The 25,696-nt window shown below is 31.7% G+C and overlaps 1 protein-coding gene across 1 annotated transcript; it reads right to left on the bottom strand.

The window, feature by feature from the left end:
- Window positions 1-78: 78 nt before the first annotated feature.
- Window positions 79-24,279, bottom strand: LOC127719981 (ATPase family AAA domain-containing protein 3-A-like). The gene is made up of 15 exons (XM_052226360.1): window positions 24,019-24,279; window positions 16,557-16,633; window positions 15,250-15,411; window positions 14,470-14,539; window positions 13,845-14,010; window positions 13,397-13,466; window positions 12,314-12,469; window positions 11,107-11,163; window positions 10,464-10,589; window positions 9,650-9,774; window positions 8,983-9,034; window positions 5,119-5,189; window positions 3,616-3,783; window positions 2,604-2,712; window positions 79-728 (listed from the first exon to the last, which is right to left on the bottom strand). The coding sequence occupies exons 1-15, from the start codon at window positions 24,206-24,208 to the stop codon at window positions 531-533; spliced, it is 1,797 nt and encodes a 598-aa protein (XP_052082320.1). The 5' UTR covers window positions 24,209-24,279; the 3' UTR covers window positions 79-530.
- Between the last annotated feature and the right edge of the window lie 1,417 nt (window positions 24,280-25,696).

The following is a 25,696-nucleotide window of genomic DNA, read 5'->3' as shown; positions in this document are numbered from 1 at the left end:
AGAAAATTCTTATTGTATTGATCCTGATGATGGTAATAAAAGCACTAAAATTTATTTTCATTTAAAGAATAAAAAATATTAAATAAAAAACTGGTTTATTATTTTCTGTACTGATTACAGTAGTATGCGACAACATTTAAAAACATATCAATCACAACTATTTAATCTGTCGCAATAACATGATTTCACATGCTTCTAGTTAACACACACATAACATCTCTATACACACTCTATATTGACTACACCTGGGATGATAAGTCATGGTGTGTCTTATGCAGAGCCTAACAATACCACACTTCTGGCTTGAAGATCTTGTCACCACTGTATTGTAGAACATGCAAATCTGTAACTTGGTCCATTTACATACATTTATCACAGCCTTTCTAACAGAAAATTCGTTTTAACTTGCCATGCCAAATTTGTTGGCTAATACCAGTATTGGTTAAGTATAATTCGGCACTTAAATTCAATCTGGAATAGGATAAATTCCAGCATTTAATTGATTAAATAAAACCTAAGTTATTGTTTGGTTAACTATTTTTAGTAGGAGCCGGAGTCACTGAAGCATCTTTTATAGATGTATATGCTGATCCTAAATGTTCTTTTGCTTTAGCATCTTGATCTTCATGCCATGTGACTTTCTTTGCATGTTGTTTAATCGTGTCCTGAACTCGTTCATCAATCATTTTCTCTGTTAGAATACCATCATCGGATGCATAAGCTGCTGCCTAAAACACAAAAGTGGAAAATTTGGATCTATAACATTCAATAAGGGGAAGTTGTACAAATATTGTTCAATCAAAGTGTTTGTGAATACTGGTAGGAACAGATTGCTTTCATTATGCAATGTAAACATTGAATTGTATTCAACAATGAAACATCTATGCATTTAGGCAATATTTTAAAATTGGAGTTATGTTCCTTTGGTCATTGAATGTTCATCTCATTGCACTTTATTGTTGAACTATCAAAGATAGTGAGGAGGTCTGGAAGATATTAATATCAAGCCAGTTACACGAGGCTTTTTATTGCATTTGATGCAATCTTTACCCCAAAACCAAAATTCTACCTTCATTTTACTATTGCAGTTGATTTCATACGAAAGAAAATAAGCTGTAGACAACAAATATTTTGTGAATTAAGTTAAGGTTTAAGTGAAATGTTTTGGTATTTACAAGTGATCTATAGATGTTGTGTTCAATGCAGGGCAATTCCATAAAACATCAGGAAAGTTGAAGAAATATTTCATAAAATTGAAACTTAATTAATTGACAGACAAAGCAAGTAAAGCATTGAATCAAGAATTGTCAAAAAATTACTCTTCTCGTATAATTGTCTTTTTAATACATAATTTGAGCCTAATCTGTCAAGTGTAACTTTTCAATTGTGAAGTTTGGAAATAAAAAGGTTTGTTTTTTGTTTACACGTTTGGATTTAAACCAAAACTGTTCAATGTCTTTCCTCTTTTATTATAGTTTCAATGTCCCCCCCCCTTTTCATCAATCAGACAGCTGAAGGTAGAATTGTAATTCAGCCAGATTTTCCTTTATCATTTCATGAATTATTCATGTGAAAAGCAGAATATTTACAATGAAAATTAATTTGCATACTAACTAGATTTAAACATACAAACAATAAACAACTGTGCCAAGTGCACATGATACATGAATCTTGTGCACGTTGAAATTGTTGCCAGAATAAAATGGAATATTAAAAAGGCAGCTAATCAGAAGAGAAGATATCCTTAGGCTTATAAACAATGCCTTCAATATTATTGTCAAAAGTGCAATAACTCTAAAAGGACAAACCAGAAAAAGCATAAGAGTTCTATCTTCACCAATCTCAACATGTATAATTTTGCAGTAATTTGTCCCAAGCATACTAGAGCTAGAGTGTCATATGTAAAAAATTGCCTTAAATCTGACAGTTAACATCAAATAACTCTGCAATGACAAATAAAAAGGTTTCTTACTTTTACCTATTTCAATTCCAACAGTTGTGAATATTCAACTAAACCTTTGTACATGTTATAATCAAGAGTTAAGGTTCAACATGTTTTTTTTTTATTAAACAGTTTAAGTCAACTTAAATCAAACAGTTTAAAGTCCTGCCTTTCGAGGACATTTTCAAAATTAAAAAAGATCTCCCTTTTATTTATTTCAAAAACACTAAAGTTTTGAGGGTATCAATCTAAGGATACTGAAGTATGATATGTGGAAAAAGTTTCATTTTTTCATAAAAAAAAAGTCCCATAACTCTGGAAAGACAAAAATGAAAAACTTGAAAATAACTTTGGTCGATTCTATCCGGCTGTGAAAAAATTTACAGTAAGTTTATCACAACAAAGTTGAGTTATTGTACAACATTTGATGAAATGTCAAATTTTCCATGACTGAAGTCCCCAACTCTAGAATGACAAAATTTGAAATTATCAAAATCGAAAAAAGAAGTATTCTTCAGTTATTGGTTAAAGAAAATTTAATCCAATTTTTGTCAGTGACACCTTCAAATTTAGAGAATAAAAACAACATATCATGCATTTTTCTCCCTCAAATTTAAGAGTATTACAACAACTGTACACTATTGACTATGTCTATACTAACCTGCCATGCTACACCTAATTTTGATATCTCTCTCCCTGAAAGCCCTTCAGTATTTGCTGCTATCTCTGCACATTTAGCACTATAATCAAATTCTGCTACTTTCAGTCTCCTAATCAAAAGACAAAAACACAAGTTTCAGAAATAATTAGCTATACTAATCACTAAACTAGAGGCTCAATTGAGCATGCTATATTCATTCACTTTGAGGCTGTAGATATTGACTTAACATGCTTAATGACTAGATGTTTTTCATTTCCTGTACTTATCTAATCAGTTTTATAAATGTGCTGATGCTCACTATGCAAACTTTTATTTCTTATTTTAATGAAGACCACCATGTAACTGTAAAGATGAAGAACTGCAATAAAAGGACTATACCTATGACACATCAGTTATTTTCTAGTATAACAGGTATTTTTGTCTATGTAAAATCTTCTCATAAATTTTCAATTCACATCAACCCTTGAAAATGTTTTTTTCATTTCCCTTTTCTGATCTTTTTAATGCAACAAATATTCAAATAAATTAGTCAAGATAACATGTGAAAAACTTATTTTCTTCGACCGCGAAAGGACTCCTTTTTTGTATTTTTTAATATTTCCAGTGGTACTCTGTTCTGTAAAGTGCAAAAAAGAGTATCCTAAAAGTCTGAAATGTACTGTAAATTCAGAAATTATTGCGATGTTTTTATTATTGCAAAAAAATGCGACCGGGTTATAATCGCAATAATTAAAACTCGCATGTTGAAATTTTCTTTATGAGTTAAACAGGATTTTTCTCAATATCACAAAAATTAAAATCGCATTTTAGTCTAAAATGACAAAATCGCAATAATAAATGCACGCAATAATTTCTGAATTTACAGTATTGTAATATCCTAAATCTGAAACCAAAACAGACTAACCAAGAATACTCCCTTTTATTTCCATGAATCTTGGACATGACCTTGTGTCCACTCTCCTATCAATAATGTTTAAAGTCAATGTCTCCTAAGTACAAACAGAACACATACCTCTTTCCTTCTGCTGCTGGTTTGAGAACAAATAAATCAAAATATTGTCGAACTAATCTTTCTCTTTCTTCTAACGTAGGTACATCAAACTCCACCATTTCATCTAATCGATCATTAATTGCCCAGTCAAACTGTTCTGGCTGATTACTAGCTAATACTAACATAAACCTGTAACCATAGTTACATTTTTAATTGATGACTGAAAACTTTTGACTAGTTCATATTATCCAGGGAGATTGTACAACAAAGTGATCATTTTGTTGACTGTAACATCCTTTATATATAGGTATTCACATTTGCTGCTTCTTTCTATTTGTTAAGATAGAAAGGTAAAAATGGCAGTTGCCTTCAGAAATTATTATCAAAATACTCATTCACAATATGCATGTAAAATGCCAGTGGATGTTAACCAAACATCAATTAATTATGTCATCTACCTTGTGAACTCTGGGCAGAAGACCAACCAAACACACCCTGACTTTACTGCAGATAAATCTACCAAAAATTTCATAATTCTAATCACATCGAGAATCATAGAATACAAAACAGACGATTAATTTTGTATATGAAGGACTATTCAGACCTTCACATATTAAATAGACGCTGTCTTCTGGTGTAGACTATACTTCTTGGCTAGATGTCTTTTGGTTTTTGAAACATTAAGTTGCAGTCTCATTTAAATGCACCCCACATTACTTAATATATGAGCATGTCTTATTTTTATAATGTTATTAAATTACAACAGGTTGATAGTTTTATCATTCTGAGGCCTTTTTTATAGCTTACTGTACTGTAAGGTACGAGTATTTTTTATTGCTAAATGCAGTATGCCAACCTGCAGTGGTTTAAATCCTTGTATTTTGTTCTTTGGTTGAGTAATTGTCTCATTGGCAGATGACCACATCTATTTGCTTACTAACAGGTCATATCATACATTTTAACTGGAACTTCAATTGCTGTTTAGCTTTTAGCTTTAAAACTGTTATCTGGTCATGTCTGCGTATTATCATTTATATTAAAACAAGAATGTGTCCATAGTACATGGATGCCCCAATCGCACTATCATTTTCTATGTTAAGTGGACCGTGAAATTGGGTTCAAAACTCTAATTTGGCATTAAAATTAGAAAGATCATATCATAGGGAACATGTGTACTAAGTTTCAAGTTGATTGGACTTCAACTTCATCAAAAACTACATTGACCAAAAAACTTTAACCTGAAGCGGGACAGAAGAACGAACGGACGCACAGACCGAAAAAACATAATGCCCCTCTACTATTGTAGGTGGGGCATAAAAAAACTGTAAACTTTCCATAACTAGTAAAACTATTGCATGAGGTTGTGCTGTAGCTTTTTTCCTTGCAAATATTTTCATCATGAATTTCTTATTTGTATTAAAATCATAGAATTGAATGAAACGGTCATTATTTAATTTAAAATGAATGCATTATATTGTTTCAATTTGAAATATTTCATAGTTTTTTTTTTCATATCAAACTTACTTATTTGATTGTTCTCCTGTTCTGTACAGAAAGGCGTTTAACGTCGCTCTTAAATCTTCACTGATAAGTTCCTGCAAAACAAAATTATCCTTTATAATCCAGGGAAATCTTTGAATAAGGGCAAATTTTTTTTAATACAATCCAGTTTTTAAATTTTAGTTTGTTTACTTTGTCTATTTCCTTCAAACATGTATGATGTTAAATGAAGAGATCAGGTAGAAAATCGAAACAAGCATTCTGAGAGTATTGCATGTCAATACATAGTTCCCTACTGGTTAAAAATTCTTTGTACTGGAACAAAACGCTAATTTAATCAGTAATTAGTAATATTTTCTAAATTGAAAAAAAACTAAGCCCAAATAGCTCCTGGTGTAAATATTGAACACTAAATCTGTTTATACTAAAATATATGAAAGTTTTTCTTGTGAATAAAGTTTCACAAAAGGAGTTGTATCAACAAGATTAAATAAAATGCTCCGCAGGGCGCAGCTTGATAAGACCGCAGAGGTCGAACCCTGAACAGTTGGGGCAAGTATGGACACAACATTCAAGCTTGATACAGCTTTGCATTTGGATTGTGATTAAATATTTGACACAGCATAGGTTTCTGACACAGAATGAATGTGGTAGACCTAAGAACTTAAAAATTTTAAATTGGACATTCACCTATTATGGTCCAATATCCAAAATCTAAATACATGGTTAGATTCAGCATATCAAAGAACCCCAAGAATTCAATTTTTGATGAAATCAAACAAAGTTTAATTTTGGACCCTTTTGACCTCAATGTGGACAAAGTTGATAACAGGGCCCAAAAATCAAAAATCTAAATACATGGTTAGATTCAGCATATCAAAGAACCCCATATATTCAATTTTTGTTGAAATCAAACAAAGTTTAATTTTGGACCCCGATTTGGACCAACTTGAAAACTGGGCCCATAATCAAAAATCTAAATACATGTTTAGATTCAGCATATCAAAGAACCCTAAGAATTCAATTTTTGTTAAAATCAAACTAAGTTTAATTTTGGACCCTTTGGACAATAATGTAGACCAATTTGAAAACGGAACCAAAAATTAAGAATCTAAATACACGGTTAGATTTGGCATATCAAAGAACCCCAATAATTCAATTTTTGATGAAATAAAACAAAGTTAAATTTTGGACCCTTCGGACCTCAATGTGGACCAATTTAAAAACGGGGCCCAAAATCCAAAAACTAAATACACAGTTAGATTCAGCATATCAAAGAACCCCAAGAATTCAAGAATAAAACCCCATTGAAATTGGTCAAGAAATAAGCAATTTATACGAAGTATCTTCTTTTGCACAATACTATGCAATTAAATATTTCTTGCTATTGCGCAATACTGTACAATTGACAATTTCTTGCTATTGCGCAATATTGTGCTATTGGATATTTCTTGCTATTGCGCAATACTGTGCAATTGAAGATTTCTTGCTATTGCGCAATACTGTGCAATTGAAGATTTCTTGCTATTGTGCAATACTGTGCAATTGAAAATTTCTTGCTATTGCACAATACTTATTATATAATAATTTACACATCCTGTTTGGTGTGTATCTCCTACCATATCATTATTATTTGCTTTTAAATATAAATCAGAAATAACCAACTTAAAATGGAAAATTTTAAAAGAAAAAAAAAAGGAAAAAAAGAAAAAAAAGGAAAAAAAAAAAATCCCCCCCCCAAAATTTTTAGAACCCCCTTATGATTCATCACCCCCAAACTCAATCCCAGCCTTCCCTTTGTGGTATGGTACCTTGCAGTACAATTTCAGAGAGATCCATACACTTGAACACAAGTTATTGTCTGGAAACTAGAAAAATGTGTTTTTTGGCCCCTTTTTCCTAAACGTTTAGGGAAATTACCCCCAAACTCAAACCCAGCTTTCCCTTTGTGATATGGAACCTTGTAGTACAATTTCAGAAAGATCCATACACTTACACACAAGTTATTGTCCTGAAACTAGAAAAATGCTTGTTTTTTGCCCCTTTTTTGGCCCCTAATTCCTAAAATATTGAGGCAATTACCCCCATCATCAATCCAAGCCTTCTCTTTGTGGTATGGTACCTTGCAGTACAATTTCAGAGAGATCCATACACTTGAACACAAGTTATTGTCTGGAAACTAGAAAAATGCTTATTTTTGGCCCCTTTTTGGCCCCCAATTCCTAAATGTTTCGGCAATTACCCCCTAACTCAATTCCAGCTTTCCCTTTGTGATATGGAACCTTGTAGTACAATTTCAGAAAGATCCATACACTTACACACAAGTTATTGTCATGAAACTAGAAAAATGCTTGTTTTTTGCCCCTTTTTTGCCCCCTAATTCCAAAAATTTTGAGGCAATTACCCCCAAAATCAATCCCAGCATTCCTTTTGTGATATGGAACCTTGTGGTACAATGTCAGAGAGATCCATACACTAACACACAAGTTATGTCTGGAAGTTACAAAAATGCTTATTTTTGGCCCCTTTTTGGCCCCTAATTCCTTTACTGTTGGTACCATAACCCCCAAAATCAATCCCAACCTTCCTTTTGTGGTATTGAACCTTGTGGTAAAATTTCATAGAGATCCATTCACTTAAACTAAAGTTAGAGTTTGAAAACCAATGTGTCTTCGGACGACGACGACGACGCCAACGTCATGCCAATATACGACCACAAAAATTTTTTTGCGGTCGTATAAAAACAGATCAACAGACAAAATTTGAACTTAATCATGGTCAAACTATGTAACAAATATCAAATCAATATCTTCATGCAGGAAGAAAAAAAGTGGGGAAAACTGAATTTTCGTAGTCAGAGGACCATATATTAACTCTGCAAAAAAATAATCTGAACCAAACAAAATTCAAACTTGATCTGTAACTTGTCATGGATATAAATTCATAACTTTTGTACAAAGCCTGGAGATGTACAAATGTACTGACATAATGACAACACAGTAAAATATATCAAACTGAACATGAAATCTGTCTTTTATACACAATTCAAGCTCTTAAATAACATGACACAAAGGAATTATAAAAGGATGTTCTCTCCCTTTGTATATTTTACAACCACTCCTTTTGTTAGCAATACAATCAAATATTTTGCTCAGAAAAATTCATATTTCTCGAAGTATTTTAAAGAAACTCCTAACAGAATATTTCCAAAAGTTTGTTAATTATATACAGTTTAACATTTATTTCTTCACATACATTTTAAATGAAAAATCCAGATATCATTTTTGCCACAAAATGTTCATTTTTTCTAATGCTTTATAGCATTTAAACATTGTTAAATGTACACAACTCTATCTTTAGTTTACAAGATTTTTAGGTAATTTTGAAGTCTTAAAAAAGTTCTATTGAAAAAGGCATAATTTACAAAAATGCTGTGAATTAGAATTCATGTTTAAACAAAAACCTTGATCTAGAATTTAAAGAGGTTTGGTTTAGACACTGTTTACTACATGCATTCATTATATTTAGTGATAAAAAGATTGCCTATGATTAATGTGGTTATTCATAATGCTTTTTTCTTTCACAATACTATTTGACATACAACATTTGATCCAGACGATCATTTTAAAGAGTTGAATTAAATCTGCAACTTAAAAAACATTTTGGCCAATTCAGCATTTCAGAATCAAATACATTCTTGGTAATATTTTCAAAAACATGGTGATTGGCTTATGACATGGGAAACAATAGAAATTCAACCAACAACATGACATAATTTGGGCTACGGACAATGAAATTACCCATAATACTTTAGATTCTGAAATGGCAAATTGGTATTTTGAAAGGGCAGTCTTTCCAATAACATTGAACTGTCCTGTTTCCGCTTACCTTACTTCTCTTCCTTAAAAATGCATCAGCTTCATCTACAAATAATAATACCCTGAAAAGTAAACAAAGCAGAATTAGGTTATGTTGTGGTATACTATACTGTGCATGAAGCTGAAGCAGCAATCTTGCAGGTAATACAGTGTATGACTTTTGTAACTGCTAATGGAATAGGTGCAGTGTGGGCACCATTTGTTCCCCAAATTGTTCAGTTCAAAAGGAATAGTGTTTTAAATTGATGTATAAATATGTGGAAAAGTAAAATATAATGATTTATTGTCAAGCTTTACTTATTAATTAAGAGTAGAAATTTGCATAGCAAACATGGCAAATAGGCCAAAATAGAGATTTTGGTGAAAATTGACAAAATATGGATTTCAACCATATTTAAGCCTTTTAAACAAAGAGTCCAGGATTACCCCAAGTAAGGTCTGCATGTGTTAATTATTGGCATTGTTGAACAATGCAAAAACAATGTTACTTTAATTATTACAATTTCAGGATGTTGCATCAAATTATGCCATCAAAATTAAAATGTAACTCTTTATTTTTACATATAACCTATCCTGTTGCAATTTTTGTAAAAATTTCTGAATTTATAGTATATATCCTGACTAAAAGTTTCTAAGGAATGCTATGGCTATTATTCACAACAAGAATCACAGCTTACCCATTTCTACTTGTATTTGCCCAATCAAAAACTTTATGCATAGCCGTTACTCCTTCTTTTCCCATAGGTGCAACGTCTCCTCCAGTCATTATGGCATAGTCCATACCAGAATGTTTAGCTAAACTCTGTAAAATATCAAAGGAGGGATTTATAGATTTAAGATTGATGGCTAAAATTTAACATGACTATTCAGGACAGCGTTGAATAACTTGTTAATGTGATGAATATGCCCTGATGTGTGCTAGTATGACAGGCCGAAACAAATTATGAAAGTCAACTCACTAATACACAATTGTCTGACTCAATCTTTGCTCTTACTTCTACATTGTAAATAAGCGGGAAGAACAAATGTTCAATTTTTTTTTATGACCTGGTCATGAGCTCACGATACTCCACAGACTACAGAACTCTCCACATAACTCCAAAACCACAGATGTAATCATATGAAAAAAGCTACACATTATGACATCCAAGCATCTGGTTGGCTCTTGATTATTTTCCATTCTTACTATAAATTGACCTTAACCATGATCTATAATTCTTCTGATTTACATGCATAAATTAACCAATAACCTAATTAAGGCTATTATGATAGTACATACAGTGTAATTAGAAATGCAAGTCATAAATTACATACTAGAAACGTATATTGATAAAAGAATTAAACATGTCCAGATAGAGGCAATTTCTACATGTTCTAACAGAAACAAAAACCAAATATATATTGCAGCAGAGGTTTTTTTTTAACAACAAAATTTTGAAATTAGTACTTAACCTGGAAAGAATTTGAAACTTGATTAAAACTTTAACTTACTTTGGCAAACATTGTTTTCCCCGTACCAGGTGGTCCATGCATCAATATATTTCTATAGTAACCTTTGTTCTTTTTTGTATGTCTTGTTGCTATGGCAACATCCCGTAATCTCTCTTCAAGTGATGGCTATAAATAATAGAAAGTAGAATATCAAAAATCAAAAATGTATTTTAAAATACATTTAAATGATATAAATATTACCTTGACCTACCTAGGATGAAGCTTTATAAAAAAGTCAAGACTGAGCGCATGCATAATACTTCAAGGATTATAACTCCTGAACAATGAAAGTGAAAATTGACAATATCGATCTTGACCTCCATTTAGTCCTCAGTATCAACATTTTAAAATTTGGAAAGCATTGGTTGATGGTTCATAAGTTATTGCAAAGAAAAAGACACATAATTCAACTTCATTTGCTCTGTATTAGTGTAAAAATGTTTCTATTCCTCTTTTGAGCTTGTTCTTTCTGCATATTTGACTTTATAAATCCAAAACAATCAAATATTTTTTGTGTCTTTTTTTTAGACAAAAAGTTTTTGCAAGTCTATTGACATATCTGGATCAGAATGACAATATTATTAAATGATTCAATGTGACAGGCAAATTTAGACAAATCAACTAAAAACTCAAATGAACATACCTTGAGTATAATACCTTTCAATGCATCTTCTGGTTTAGTGACCATTCTCTTAACTGTCTATAACAAACAAGGTTATAACAATACCAATCTCAACATAAATCTTTGTATCTTTGTGCAGAAATTTCAATTCATTTAGTGCAAGATGTAATGTTAGAAAATGTGTTTTAAGTTGTCATTTGTATCCATTTAAAAAAAAAATCATTATATCCCTTCATACCAATCTACCCAGCTTGTAAAACCTATTCATTTATTTTGGTCTTTGGAAGCAAAAATAAACAAATTTATTCTAAAACCAGTTGTTGACATGATACAGGTAATTTTCTTCTTGTGTATCTCATGATGGTATGATACTAAACCCTAACTGGAGGGATTGGACTTGATTTTCATATGATAAAGACGTAATCTTTCAATCAGTTTAATTGAGGTCTGGAGCTGGTATGTCAGTATGTAACTGCTAGTATTCCTTTGTTAATTTATGTTGATCATTGTCATTTTGCTTAGTTTCTTCTGTTACCTATTCTAACATCGGACTCAGACTTCTTTTAATCTGAGTTTTACCCTGCGTATTGCCGTGTGTTTGTTTATTCCACATTGGCTAGAGGTATAGGGGGAAGGCTGAGATCTCACAAAACATGTTTAACCATGCCACATTTTTGCACCTGTCCCAAGTCAGGAACCTCTGAAATCTGTCTTGTATGATTTATAATTTTGGTTCTTTATATGTTTCCGAGTTTAGTGTGACGTCCATTTTTGACTGAACTAGTATACATTATTGTTTAGTGGACAGCTGAAGCCCGCCTCCGTGTGCGGGATTTTCTTGCTGTGTTGAAGCCCCATCGATGGCTTTTGGCTGTTTTCTGCTCTTTGGTTGGCTTGATGTCTCTTTGACACATTCCCCTTTTCCATTTACAATTTTATTGTTAACTTCTTTTTCATTCTCAATATGCATTAAATATTTGTCATTAGATGTTAAGAAAACAACATCAATCATAATTCCAATGATAATCAGTACAATAGAACACATTGGTACATGCTAATGAAAAATCAAACATTCATGAAATTTGTATTTACTTTGACAAATGGTAGCAGTAGTTTTGAAAATATAACAGATTTGTTTAATGCCATGAAATCAATTCTAGAGAAAAATTACAAATTCAAAGTATTATCACTGTCAGAAGAAAATGAAAGTGATATGTAAGATATTTACTTTGATTGGATGTTTGACAGCCTCTACTGCTGTGAGACGAGATGTTTCTCTGACTAGTGAAGGTTTCCCTAATCTGGCCTCAATAAACCTGGCACCTACTCCAGTTCCGTACTTTGCACCATAAATACCAAAAGCCACTAGTGTTAGGCCTGCTGCCTAAAAAATATAAAGTAGGTTTATTTGGGTATTATATGAGATATTGTTTAGCCAATAAATTGCAAAAGTAGTAATTTAATCAATATTATCAAAATTAACTAAAAAATGTGTATGATAAATCTAATGGATGCTCTGGTCAGTTGAAGTTCAAATCCCATAAAACTCATATTAGAAATGATATAAATTTTTCTATATTCTTTATTTTATTAAACTCAATCTGGTGAACCAATGCCTGTGGGAATCCTTTGGTTAGAGTCCATGAAGTGGATACCTTGGTATGCGGGGTTGTCAAATAATGCAAATGAATGCAACACTCAAATAATAATAAAAAACGCGCCAGGAAGTAGTACCGTCTAACAATGGCCAGGTTGGAAGAGAAGCCTTGTGAAGTGGTAGGAACCATGGGAAGTTCGTCCATTTAGATACCTAGCCTTTAAAACAATGTCATGTATCATATATAAGTAAAACAAACTCAAGTTACATTGTAAACAAACTTTATATATCTATATTTATCTTATCTACTTATAACTCTTTATTGCTACTTTCATTTTTCATTGTTTCTCTCACCTTGACAACACACATTGTGATGTCAAATTCAAGATACCAGTTTGGGTACTTCAGTAAATAATTTCTGTAGGTAAATTGTCCTGATGACGCTTGCCTTGCGAAACATGTAGACCATAGTAAATAATATTGCAGACCAGTTGAATTGTTGTTGTCAATTTTGATTATTCTTTATTTTATTGTATTAAGTATTTTTGGCTCAATATAATTCAGTCATTTGTTCACAGATAAATATAATACTATATATATTTAAAACTGCAGCTTATTTTTTTTTTATTCTACATCGGGACAAGATAATATATTAACATATTAAACTGAGATTTCTCTCTAAAAGGGGGCTGGTCAAATTGACTATAAACTTACAGTGGCTGCTACTTTATCCCAGTCTGATATAAAGGCTTGGAAACCAGTACCTAAAACTGAACCTGCAGTTCTGAAAACAAATATAAAATATTACTCATTTATATAGACATCATTAAACATTGTAAACTCTAAGAATGCTCTAGATCTTCAAATAGCAAAATATTTTATATTATAGCTGTTGCTATTAAGTAAGGCAGCAATAAAGAGCACATGTAATTTCACAACTTTATATTAAAATAACTTTAACCTGATATGGGAGAGACCAACCTAGATCAGAAACAATTTACCACCTAGTTTCGTAGGTAATCATTATAAAAATGTTAAGTTGCTTCTAATCAGACTATTTTTCCAGCGATTTTCTTTTTCAGAATTGAAATATAAAGTGTTCTTGTTTGTATGAATAAAAAAGTATCCTATGAAATATAATTTGAACCAGACATATACTTACTTAATAGATTCCAATACAGTTTCTCTCTGTTCCTTGGCTTTAAGTCTTATCTGTTCCCGTATTAAATCTTGGTTTTCTCTATCAACTACTGCTTTGGCTCTCATTTCTGCTTTCACTCTAGCTTCTTCATTCTTTCTTCTTAAATCAAATTCATGTTCTAAAGTGGCTGAAATATACAAAAACCAATTATCTGCTTGTTCAACACTATATATTGATCTACTGTGAGCTATTACTCACAAATGATGAGGTATTATCGTCAAGCAGTTTTATATTTCCCAATACACATCAAACATACAAATTACTGTAATGACAATGAATGAAATAGAAATTTGAGTATTTTTTTTAGTATAACTCTTCTGTTTGAAACTTAATCCATCCTCCTTAGTTATATTTAACAAGGGAGGGAACGTCACTAATGCTGGTATAACTGTCAAATCATTTTTGCTACTTTTGCAAACAAGATATGTTTGAACTATCGTGAATTCAATTTTTTTTTCTTTAAGCAAATGCATACATTTGACATACAAGTTGAGTTAGTTACTAAGGTTTTGAGCCTGTTGTTTTTTTATTATGAGTTTGTCAGTTTATACCCCTATCAACAGTTTTAAAATATTTGAATAATTACATTTCCTCATTTGTTCCTGTTTTGCAGTGGATTCTTCCTGTTTTCTTAGATTTTCTTCATTAAGTCTGGCCTGAAACACAAATTGAATACATCAAACTACCTTTTACTAACCACAATCTTAAACTGATACACTTTAAGTTAGTACAGTTTACATAAGGCTGTATTGTGTATTTATTAACCAATAATCATAGAGTTGAGAACTGTTTTTTTTAACAGAGATTTTGTTAACATTCTTCTCTATTCAATGTAACTTTTGTTTTTCCACTTTTATATCTCATTTTCTTGTATTAAGCATATTACTGCATTGCTGATATGGAATATAAAATGGAAAGCGCTAATGCCTAAAAAAATAATACCCGTGTTTCTGTTAACATGCTGAAAAAATTAAGGTAGGGTAGGCAAATAATATAATTCTTATAAAAATGTTGACTGATATATACTTGGGAAAGAGTTGGACTTTAATAGTCGTTGTTAATAAATCACAATAAATCTTTAGGGTAGGCATTAAAAATAGGGAAAATTGGGCTAACAGAAACACAAGTATATTTTAATTATGCCTGGTCTTTTTTGGGCTTCCAATTTTATTGGGAGAGCCATTAAATATTACATAATTATGTTTAAACACAGGAATGCTCAATTTTACAATTAAATGTTAATGCCAGATTATACTAGAATTCAATTACTATGTTAGGAAAACATGGAAAAGAGATCTGACAGTGAATGCTACAAAGGAAGATAGAACACTGACTTATTCAGGTGTTTAAGTATCCAATTTCATACTTGTTGTGATAACTGGTCATCATATCGTTTCCGTGCCAGCTGATCTTGGAATTGAGCTCTCTGCTGATGTTGTTTTGTTTCTTCAGCTAATGTCTTTCTTCTTTCCTCTTGTGTAACTCTTGCCTGTTCTATTTTAAGCTGTTCTATTTGTCCTTCCATTTCCTAAATATAAGTGTCAATTAAAAGTTAAAATGGCAAATGCAAAATAAGTTGTGTTTCTAAAAGTTCTATATCTGTGTTTTTTGTGGCACTGCTTGACAGCCAATATCTTATAAAATATCTATACATGATATATAGTTAAGATTATATAATTATTCAAAAGGCAAAGCTTGTGATTGAAATCGCAAAAAGAAAATTAGTGTTATGCACAAAAATTGGGAGTAGAACGAGGCAACATGAGGCACCTAGTTTTCCTTTTAAAAGCAAGGATTTATACACATTGTTGTGATAAGCATACCCATATTAGAAGACTTTGATGAAAAATTTAAGTTAAGTGAGTATTCCAATTTTAGCACAGACATTAAATTTAGATTATCCTTACTTGTACGATGTAACCAAAATAAACTTGCAGATATTTTTATTTATTCAATTGGGTATTTCATGTTTTATGACATACAACATATACATTGTTAACAAACATGTACAACAGTCCAATAACCTTTTTTTTCAAACTTATTTTATAATTTTCGTATGCCTTACAAAAACTTTTACCAGTAACTATACATCTGAACAAGAACACACACATAATCTCTTTTATCTTACCTCCTATACATTTCTAAGAATATGATTGGTTGAAATCGTCCGCGTGGTTACCGTGTATATTCCATATTAGGTAAGTAGGGAGGCGGGGCTTATTTCATACACGGTTAGTAGTGGTGTTACGTCCCTTTATAATAACAAAACGGTACTGAAAAAAATCTCAAAGGTTTCAACAGACGAAGAAATTGATGATCAAGATTGAAATAAATTTATAAAACACATTTAAACCTAACAAGTTGTTATTGTTGGCATCTGTTTTTGTAGGATCAATGGAAGTAGTTTCTTAATGCTAACGGTATTGAAGACTTGCTCATTTTGATAGGTCACTAGTTTAAATTTCACACGTTAAGATAGTCGGTAAGATAAATTCGTTAAATAGTGTGCTAGTGACGTAATACGGTATATATATGGGGTCAGTAAATTCCATATGGGGATTCGAGCTTCGCTCTCACCCCATATGGAATTGACTGACCCCATATATACTGTATTAGGTCACTAGCACACTATTTAACTAATAATATTTGACAATAGACAGAGTTCCACAATACCTTCAGCTTCTTTTGATTTTCAAGCTGCAAAGTTGTCTCCTGCATTTTAGATAATTCTAATGCTTCTTTGGAGTGTTCTGAAAAAAACAATTATTCCTATCAGTATAGATGTATATAAAAGAGATTTCATATTTCTTTTAAATTAATGTCATGTCTATTGAAGATTTACAATACATACCAAATACATGCATGCCATGTTAAAAGCAATTGTGATGACAATGAATGTACTCAAATAAATTTCCTGTAAATTCAGAAGTAAATTCTTTGTTTATTATTCATGTTATTTAAAAAGTTCAGAATAATACTAATTAAATCTTGTATTAAGAATAATAATGTAACCTCTTTTGTCACTTTAAAGGAACGGCCCTCTAAAAATTAAAAACTATTTTCTGCCAAAAACAATCGTCTAACCTTCATGGACTGTTTTCAAAATCAAATGAAATATTATGCATGTCTGATCCCTTTCAGTGCTACTGTGTTCACGCTTTCATTGAATGAAATGGACTTGTCGCATAATATGACTGTTTTGGAAAACCCTAGTCTGAAATTGCATCTTTCCAGACTATCATGACTATAATTTTTTTCAAATATAAATTATATGTTAAGTGTAATCAATTATTTACTACCTCCCTGTCTACCAATAGAATACACACACCACATGTCATTAGCAGACTAATCAGATTTGCCATGCTTAGTCCGTAGAAATACCACAGAATACCTGTATTTTTAAAGAACTTAAGTCACAATAAATATTTTTTACCTAAAAAATGTGGAATAAAATCAAATGATATATTTCTAGCGCCTTATTTTAGGTACGAGATCATGTGTATATATATATATATACACACCATTTAAAGGTAAATGTCTGCAATGGGGTTTTCTTTAAAGTAAAATAATTCATTTTAACTAAAAAAAAAATACAGGTACAATGTTTTCTTTCATATTTCTAGATAGGTAATTGCTTCTCTTCTGAACTCTCATGCATTGACATGTACATGTAAGCCACGATTCATGTCACAAATGTAGTCCAAATAATTATGAAGTTGATACAATATTTAAATTTTTTGCTGTGAAGCCGAAGGAAAGCGTCACAGCAGCAAAAACTTAATTTATAACCTATAAGCAGTTAAGACGTCATTATTATTTAGACTTGTGCAGAATAAAATTTTTATCAACACCAGAAATGTGTCACCAGTGATGATCACAAAGAGATCAAACCCCACTAGGGGGGTTCAGTGGCATGCCCCCCACAAAAATTTTGGAAAATTACAAGTAAAATCCTGCATTCTGAGGTTACATTTTTGTATCTGAAAGTGTATATAACTTATCAAAAATGTTGTTTTTTTCTCCACGTCAGATAATTTTTTTTCCTTTCCTTCAATAACGAGCATTCTGAGAGTATTGCCTGACAATACATAGTCCCCTACCTGTTGAAAATTCATTGCACTGGAACAAAATGCTAACTTGATCTATAACTTGTCATGGTGTAAACTTTATAACAAATATCAAGTCAATATCTTCAAGTCAATATCTTCAAGCATGCCAAAACTAGAGGCTCTAAAGAGCCTGTGTCGCTCACCTTGGTCTATGTGCATATTAAACAAAGGACACAGGTGGATTCATGACAAAATTGTGTTTTGGTGATGGTGATGTGTTTGTAGATCTTACTTTACTGAACATTCTTGATGCTTACAATTATCTCTATCTATAATGAACTTGGCCCTGTAGTTTCAGTGGAAATTATTTTGTAAAAATTTACAAAATTTATGAAAATTGTTAAAAATTTATTATAAAGGGCAATAACTCCTTAAGGGGTCAATTGACCATTTTGGTCATGTGACTTATTTGTAGGTCTTACTTTGCTGTACATTATTGCTCTTTACAGTTTATCTCTATCTATAATAGTATTCAAGATAATAACCAAAAGCTGAAAAAATTTCTAAAAATTACCAATTCAGGGGCAGCAACCCAACAACGGGTTGCCTGAATGGTCTGAAAATTTAAGGGCAGATAGATCTTGACCTAATGAACAATTTTGTTTTTGAAAGATTTGCTAGAAATGCTTTGGGTTTAGATATATGAGCCAAAAACTGCATTTTACCCTATGTACTATTATTAGCCATGTCGGCCATCTTGCTTTGAGGGCGGGGTCATCAAACACAATTTTTAAACTACATACCCTAATGATGATTGTTTACAACTTTAGTTAAATTCATCCTAGTAGTTTCAGAGGAGAAGATTTTTGTAAAAGATAACAAAAATTTACGAAAAATTGTTAAAAATTGACTATAAAAGAGCAATAACTCCTTAAGGGGTCAACTGACCATTTTGGTCATGTTGACTTATTTGTAGAACTTACTTTGCTGAACATTATTGCTGTTTACAGTTTATCTCTATCTATAATAATATTCAAGATAATAACCAAATAAGGCAAAATTTCCTTAAAATTACTAATTCAGGGGCAGCAACCTAACAACGGGTTGTCCGATTCATCTGAAAATTTCAGGGCAGATAGATCTTGAGCTAATAAACATTTTTACCCTGTCAGATTTGCTCTCAATGCTTTGGTTTCAGAGATATAAGCCAAAATCTACATTTTATCCCTATGTTCTATTTTTAGCCATGGCGGCCATCTTGGTTAGTTGGCCGAGTCACCAGACACATTTTTTTAAACTAGATACCCTAATGATGATATTGGCCAAGTTTGGTTAAATTTGGCCCAGTAGTTTCAGAGGAGAAGATTTTTGTAAAAGTTTACGGACGACGGACGCCAAGTGATGAGAAAAGCTCACTTGGCCCTTTGGGCCAGGTGAGCTAAAAAATGTGGAAAATTGATTGAGTGAATTTTCCAAGTCCAAGGACCATATATAACTCTGCTGAAAATCATCAGACCGGAACAAAATTCTAACTTATCTGTAACTTGTCACGATAAAACTATATACCAATTATCAAATCAATATCTTCAAGCATGATGAAAAAAAGTGAGGAAAACTGATTATTTGAGTGAATTTTCTAAGTTCAAGGACCATAACTCTGCACAAAATCGTCAGACTGGAACAAACTTCAAACTTGATCTGTAACTTGTCATGATTAAACATTACACCAAATATCATTTCAATATCTTCAAGCACGAAGAATAAAAGTGTGGAAAACTTATTTGCAGGACTGATGGATGGACAGGCAGACACACAGACAGACAGAGTGCAAACCTAAAGTCCCCTTTGACTTTGTCGGTAGGGGACTAAAAACCTTCTCAGAACTGTTGACAAGGCTGTTCAAGACTCTTTTCTATGATTTTAAGACATACATGTACATGCAGTGTTCTCCCCAGGATTTTTTTAAGGCGCAAAATTCAAGGGCGCGTAACTCTGTTTTTAGAGTGAACGTTTGTGATCTGAAGAAATAAGTCATAAATCATGACATGCAATATGAATTATAATGCTTTGTGTTATGTGTTTAATAATGCAGAGTATAAATAAATTACAAGAATATATACATGAAATAAATTGATTTTAAACACAAAAGTTATTTATATTCAGTCAATTAAAGAAGTCAAAATATAAATATTCATCTCTACTCTCTGCTCCTTCTAGGGATATTGTTTCAAGATAGTGTTATTTTGTTGGACAATCTGTTCCTCAACTTTGTCTTTATCCTCTTCAGGGTTAAAAATTAAACCCCCACTCACAATAACTTTTGCTTATACCCCCTTTAACATTTCTAAGCCATGAAAACTCAGTCAGCCACTTGTCATTGAAACCAGAAACATGGTGCTTGCTTTTATCAATTGCTAAAACTTGAGCTTGGTTGGGATTAGGAGAAGCAATGAAATCTGCTTATACTGACTGTAGACGGAGGTGTATTCCCCTTTTCATTAGAAGTCATTGGTCTGAAAAAAACTTCGACTTCCATCATCCACCTTTTGCTTATAATTCACCCCTTTGTTATTTGCAGAGAACATGTTCATTCAGAATTAATAAAATCGAATATGGTTAAGATATTTGGTATACAACTTTTTAAAACAATTTTTTTTTATAAATGAACAGCTGACCAGTTTCCGTAGTTTCACATTACGCTACCGCGCGTATTATTGTTTAATCCTATCTTTGGTAGATAGATATAAACGAAACTTTACAAATTCGTTAAAGTTAAAACCATTGAAATTATTTACCAGTGACATTATACAGAAGCTGCGTGTTGTCACATATTTCCCGATGCACGGATTCACGATCGATGTTCAATGATCATTTTATTTCTAAAAATATGACAGTTTCAGACAAATTTACCTTGCAAGCCACATTTTTTCACTTTCTATTAAAGTAAATCACTCCTCGTTATCTTTAATCAAACTTTATTTTAATTTTTTCAACTAATAATGTTTTCATCGTAAATATCTTTAGCAATGTGTATTCAAATTTATCATGTGTATTCAACACGTTCATTGGTTGTGTTTAAATAGATTCTTCTTCTCGACCAATGAAAAAATTCGTAATATAAATGGTCAAGTGATCACACAGACGATGCGTAAATACAATGTATTTGCGATCTATTTCTTCAATTTCTGCACTGAAGTTTTTAAAATTTTTAATTTTCTTAAAAAAATATCTATCTTCTTGATAATCATTTACGCTATTACCTGATAACATAGTCTGATAAGGCTGAGATAAGCGTGGCTCAGGTAAAACTAATTATCAATTATTGCGTAACACTGACCGACCCATCAGCGGTGATCAGTAACTTGACAATTTTAACCAACATTTATAATGAAAATGTGAAAATTAACACGCTGCGGGATCAAGTATTAAGGGACAACGGCCAATTAAGACGCTGAGGGATCTACAAAAATATTATGAAGGCGCTGCGGCACCGCAGCCTCATATCGGCCTGGGGAGAACACTGACATGTAAATTAAATGTATATAAACTCTTTAATACTACATTTTGTTTAACATGTTTAAATTAATTTCTCATTCATTATTCAGATTTGACTTCAATTTAAGAGATGATCCTATCTGCTGCAGACCAAGAAAAGAAGAAAGCTCATATCAATCATTCAATATTTTATTCCTCATAATTATTCATAACTGTAACTGCAAAACATTGTATCACTCTCATTGTCATACTGAAACCTGTGACGACTGTCTGTCCAATGGCTTTTGATCGCCACGATGTGTTTGTCTTCATACATTTGTACTTCTTTTATGCCTCCAGTCTGTTAATTGGGTCGGATGTGACAGACGGCCTTTTTGGTGCCTTTCCTGGTCTTGTTAAACATTGAAGCCATGTTTATAAACAGCTGATTAACTGATACCACTTCTTCATAAAAATAACGGTAACGATAACCAGTCATAGATGTCGTCCTAATAACTAATTGTCTAAAATACACAATATGAAATTATTTACCAGTGACATTATACAGAAGCTGCGTGTTGTCACATATTTCCCGATGCACGGATTCACGATCGATGTTCAATGATCATTTTATTTCTAAAAATATGACAGTTTCAGACAAATTTACCTTGCAAGCCACATTTTTTCACTTTCTATTAAAGTAAATCACTCCTCGTTATCTTTAATCAAACTTTATTTTAATTTTTTCAACTAATAATGTTTTCATCGTAAATATCTTTAGCAATGTGTATTCAAATTTATCATGTGTATTCAACACGTTCATTGGTTGTGTTTAAATAGATTCTTCTTCTCGACCAATGAAAAAATTCGTAATATAAATGGTCAAGTGATCACACAGACGATGCGTAAATACAATGTATTTGCGATCTATTTCTTCAATTTCTGCACTGAAGTTTTTAAAATTTTTAATTTTCTTAAAAAAATATCTATCTTCTTGATAATCATTTACGCTATTACCTGATAACATAGTCTGATAAGGCTGAGATAAGCGTGGCTCAGGTAAAACTAATTATCAATTATTGCGTAACACTGACCGACCCATCAGCGGTGATCAGTAACTTGACAATTTTAACCAACATTTATAATGAAAATGTGAAAATTAACACGCTGCGGGATCAAGTATTAAGGGACAACGGCCAATTAAGACGCTGAGGGATCTACAAAAATATTATGAAGGCGCTGCGGCACCGCAGCCTCATATCGGCCTGGGGAGAACACTGACATGTAAATTAAATGTATATAAACTCTTTAATACTACATTTTGTTTAACATGTTTAAATTAATTTCTCATTCATTATTCAGATTTGACTTCAATTTAAGAGATGATCCTATCTGCTGCAGACCAAGAAAAGAAGAAAGCTCATATCAATCATTCAATATTTTATTCCTCATAATTATTCATAACTGTAACTGCAAAACATTGTATCACTCTCATTGTCATACTGAAACCTGTGACGACTGTCTGTCCAATGGCTTTTGATCGCCACGATGTGTTTGTCTTCATACATTTGTACTTCTTTTATGCCTCCAGTCTGTTAATTGGGTCGGATGTGACAGACGGCCTTTTTGGTGCCTTTCCTGGTCTTGTTAAACATTGAAGCCATGTTTATAAACAGCTGATTAACTGATACCACTTCTTCATAAAAATAACGGTAACGATAACCAGTCATAGATGTCGTCCTAATAACTAATTGTCTAAAATACACAATATGTCAAGCGGACAGTTAAGAATTAATGTTTTCCTACTCAAAATTGATATGAATATATTTTATTTGGTCAAAGCAATAAAAATCAATCAATGATTACCAAAATTTTACATTTTGAAAACACATTGTACTGACCGTTTTCGCGCCATTTATTTTTATTTTGGACAATTGGTAATTAGGGACAATCTTCCAAACTGGTTTACGGTATTGTTACAAGGAGGAGAGTATCAGTTTATCAATATGGCTGACATTCTGCAGTTACTGTAAAGACTTTAAGATTAAAAAAGTGCACACTGATATGCACTAGACCTGTCAGACTATCGGCAATATGCATTCACTAGTCCGAAACTAATTTTAACTAGACAGGGGCTTCAGGCTACCGCTTAACGTCCCAGACTGCTTTAAGTAGATATAAGAAGATGTGGTATGAGTGCCGATGAGACAACTCTCCATCCAAGTCAAGATTTATAAAAAGTAAACCATTATAGGTCACAGTACGGTCTTCAACACGGAGCCTTGGCTCACACCGAACAGTAAGCTATAAAGGCCTACATGTACAGGGTCCTGTTAATTACCATCTCTGCAGTGGACCTATGCCATAATCAATGCCTGGTACATACAGTAACAAGATTATGAAACGACATGCATTCCCACAAGAACATATTTAAAATGTGACATGAACACTCTGGGTTCATTTCCTATTGAGCTTAGATAGCCTAATGAGATTTTATATAACCTTCGTTTTCAAGGACATTATTTCATCAGCAATTCTTCATCGTTGCATTCACTATTCTTTAAATTGACATGTCCTATAAATGTTGGAGAATAGATTTAACGTGTTCTTACTTGTAGCTTCCAATTCCTTAGCTGCTTTTGCTGCCCTTTCCAAGGCTGCAGAGTCAAATCGGTATGCATCCATTTTCGACTTAGATCCATCTTTTCCTCCCTTGTCATCTCCATCCGGTGGTACAGGCGGGAGGGAGATTTGTGGTGGTTGAATATTTTGTCCTTTATTTGTACCAAACAGCCACGACATTTTTAATTCAGGGCTTAAACCTTCGTGGACTGTAGTACAGAAAAGCTTCTGCAAACTCACGTGTATTAAATTTGTCGATTTTGCGCAAACGCTATATCCGGTTTTTCCTCTCCGTAGAGTCAAAATCGGACAATTATGTTGTGATTCCGGGTCTAAGCGAATTTATTAAAAATCATTAATTAAGTCAGAGACATATATATATATATGTGTATATATGTCTCTGATTAAGTCAATACTTTATTTAGGAGGGTAGCACAGCTATCGACAATAATGCCAATTGAGACTTACCGATACCTGGGAATAGTATATTGACTGTATATTGTGTCAAAGCCAAAAAAGGTTTTCAAAGCTTTCCAAATTGTCAGCAGGTACTCTGGCAATAGGATTTTTAGGGGTTTTATTTTCATCTGTTGCTACGCATGTATTTTTATAATCAGTTATTACCATGTGGGGATATTAACTTTTAAAAAAAATTCTAAAGAAAAGTGGATAAAAATGTTAAAACACGTAAACTTGAAGGTTAAAATTTGTAGGAAATGTATATGCCGTTATAAAAGAGATGTTTTAATAAAAATCAAACCGAATGTGTTAAATAAATATGCTACATATGTCACATATATGTTGATCAAATATTCTTTTCTTTAAACGTATCAATATTTTCCACATCTAATTCTTTCATACTAGTTACAGACACTGTAATCAATTTTAAGTTTTCAGTTAAACGTTTCGTAAAAGTAGATGTAGTATACGTTTAATACAAAATAAATCTAAAATTTAAGAAAGTGTAATTGTTTAATTAAACTTCTCGTAAAAGTAGATTTATGATATGTTTAATAAAAAATAAATCTAAAATTTAAGAAAATATAATTGTTCAATTAAACCACTCATAAAAGTAGATTTATCATATGTATAATACAAAATAAATAATAAATTTAAACAAATATAAATGTATGATTAAACCACTGGTAAAACTAGATTTATTACATGTTTAATAACTAAATAAATCTAAAATTTAACCAAATATATGTGTTTAATTAAACCAATCGTAAAAGTAAATTTATTGCCTATTTAATACAAAAATGAATAAACAATTTATACAATAATATTTTTTCAATTAAATCTTTCATAAAGGTAGATTTATTGTATGTTTACTACACTTATAAATCTATAATGTAAACAAATATAACTGTTCAATTAAACCCATCTTATTAATAGATTTATTGTCATTGTTTACCAGAGCTCTAATTGTTAACAAAAAAAAAAAAAAATTTAACAAACCATAACTTTTCAATTCAACCTATCTATAAAGTAAATTTATCAAAAGTGTGATACCTAATATCTCGCATTTAACCGAATGTATTTTTTTTCTTCAAATTAACCCATTGAAAAATAGATTAAAAACATTTGTTTTACAAATATAGTAAATTTTAAACTGTAAAAAAATTTAACTCTTGAATCAAATAAAATAAAATTGAAAGGGAAAAGGAA

This window comes from Mytilus californianus, unplaced genomic scaffold (assembly GCF_021869535.1).
Source record: "Mytilus californianus isolate M0D057914Y unplaced genomic scaffold, xbMytCali1.0.p SCAF_11, whole genome shotgun sequence".
NCBI lineage: Eukaryota > Metazoa > Mollusca > Bivalvia > Mytilida > Mytilidae > Mytilus > Mytilus californianus.
This window is presented reverse-complemented; position numbering and strand designations above follow the sequence as displayed.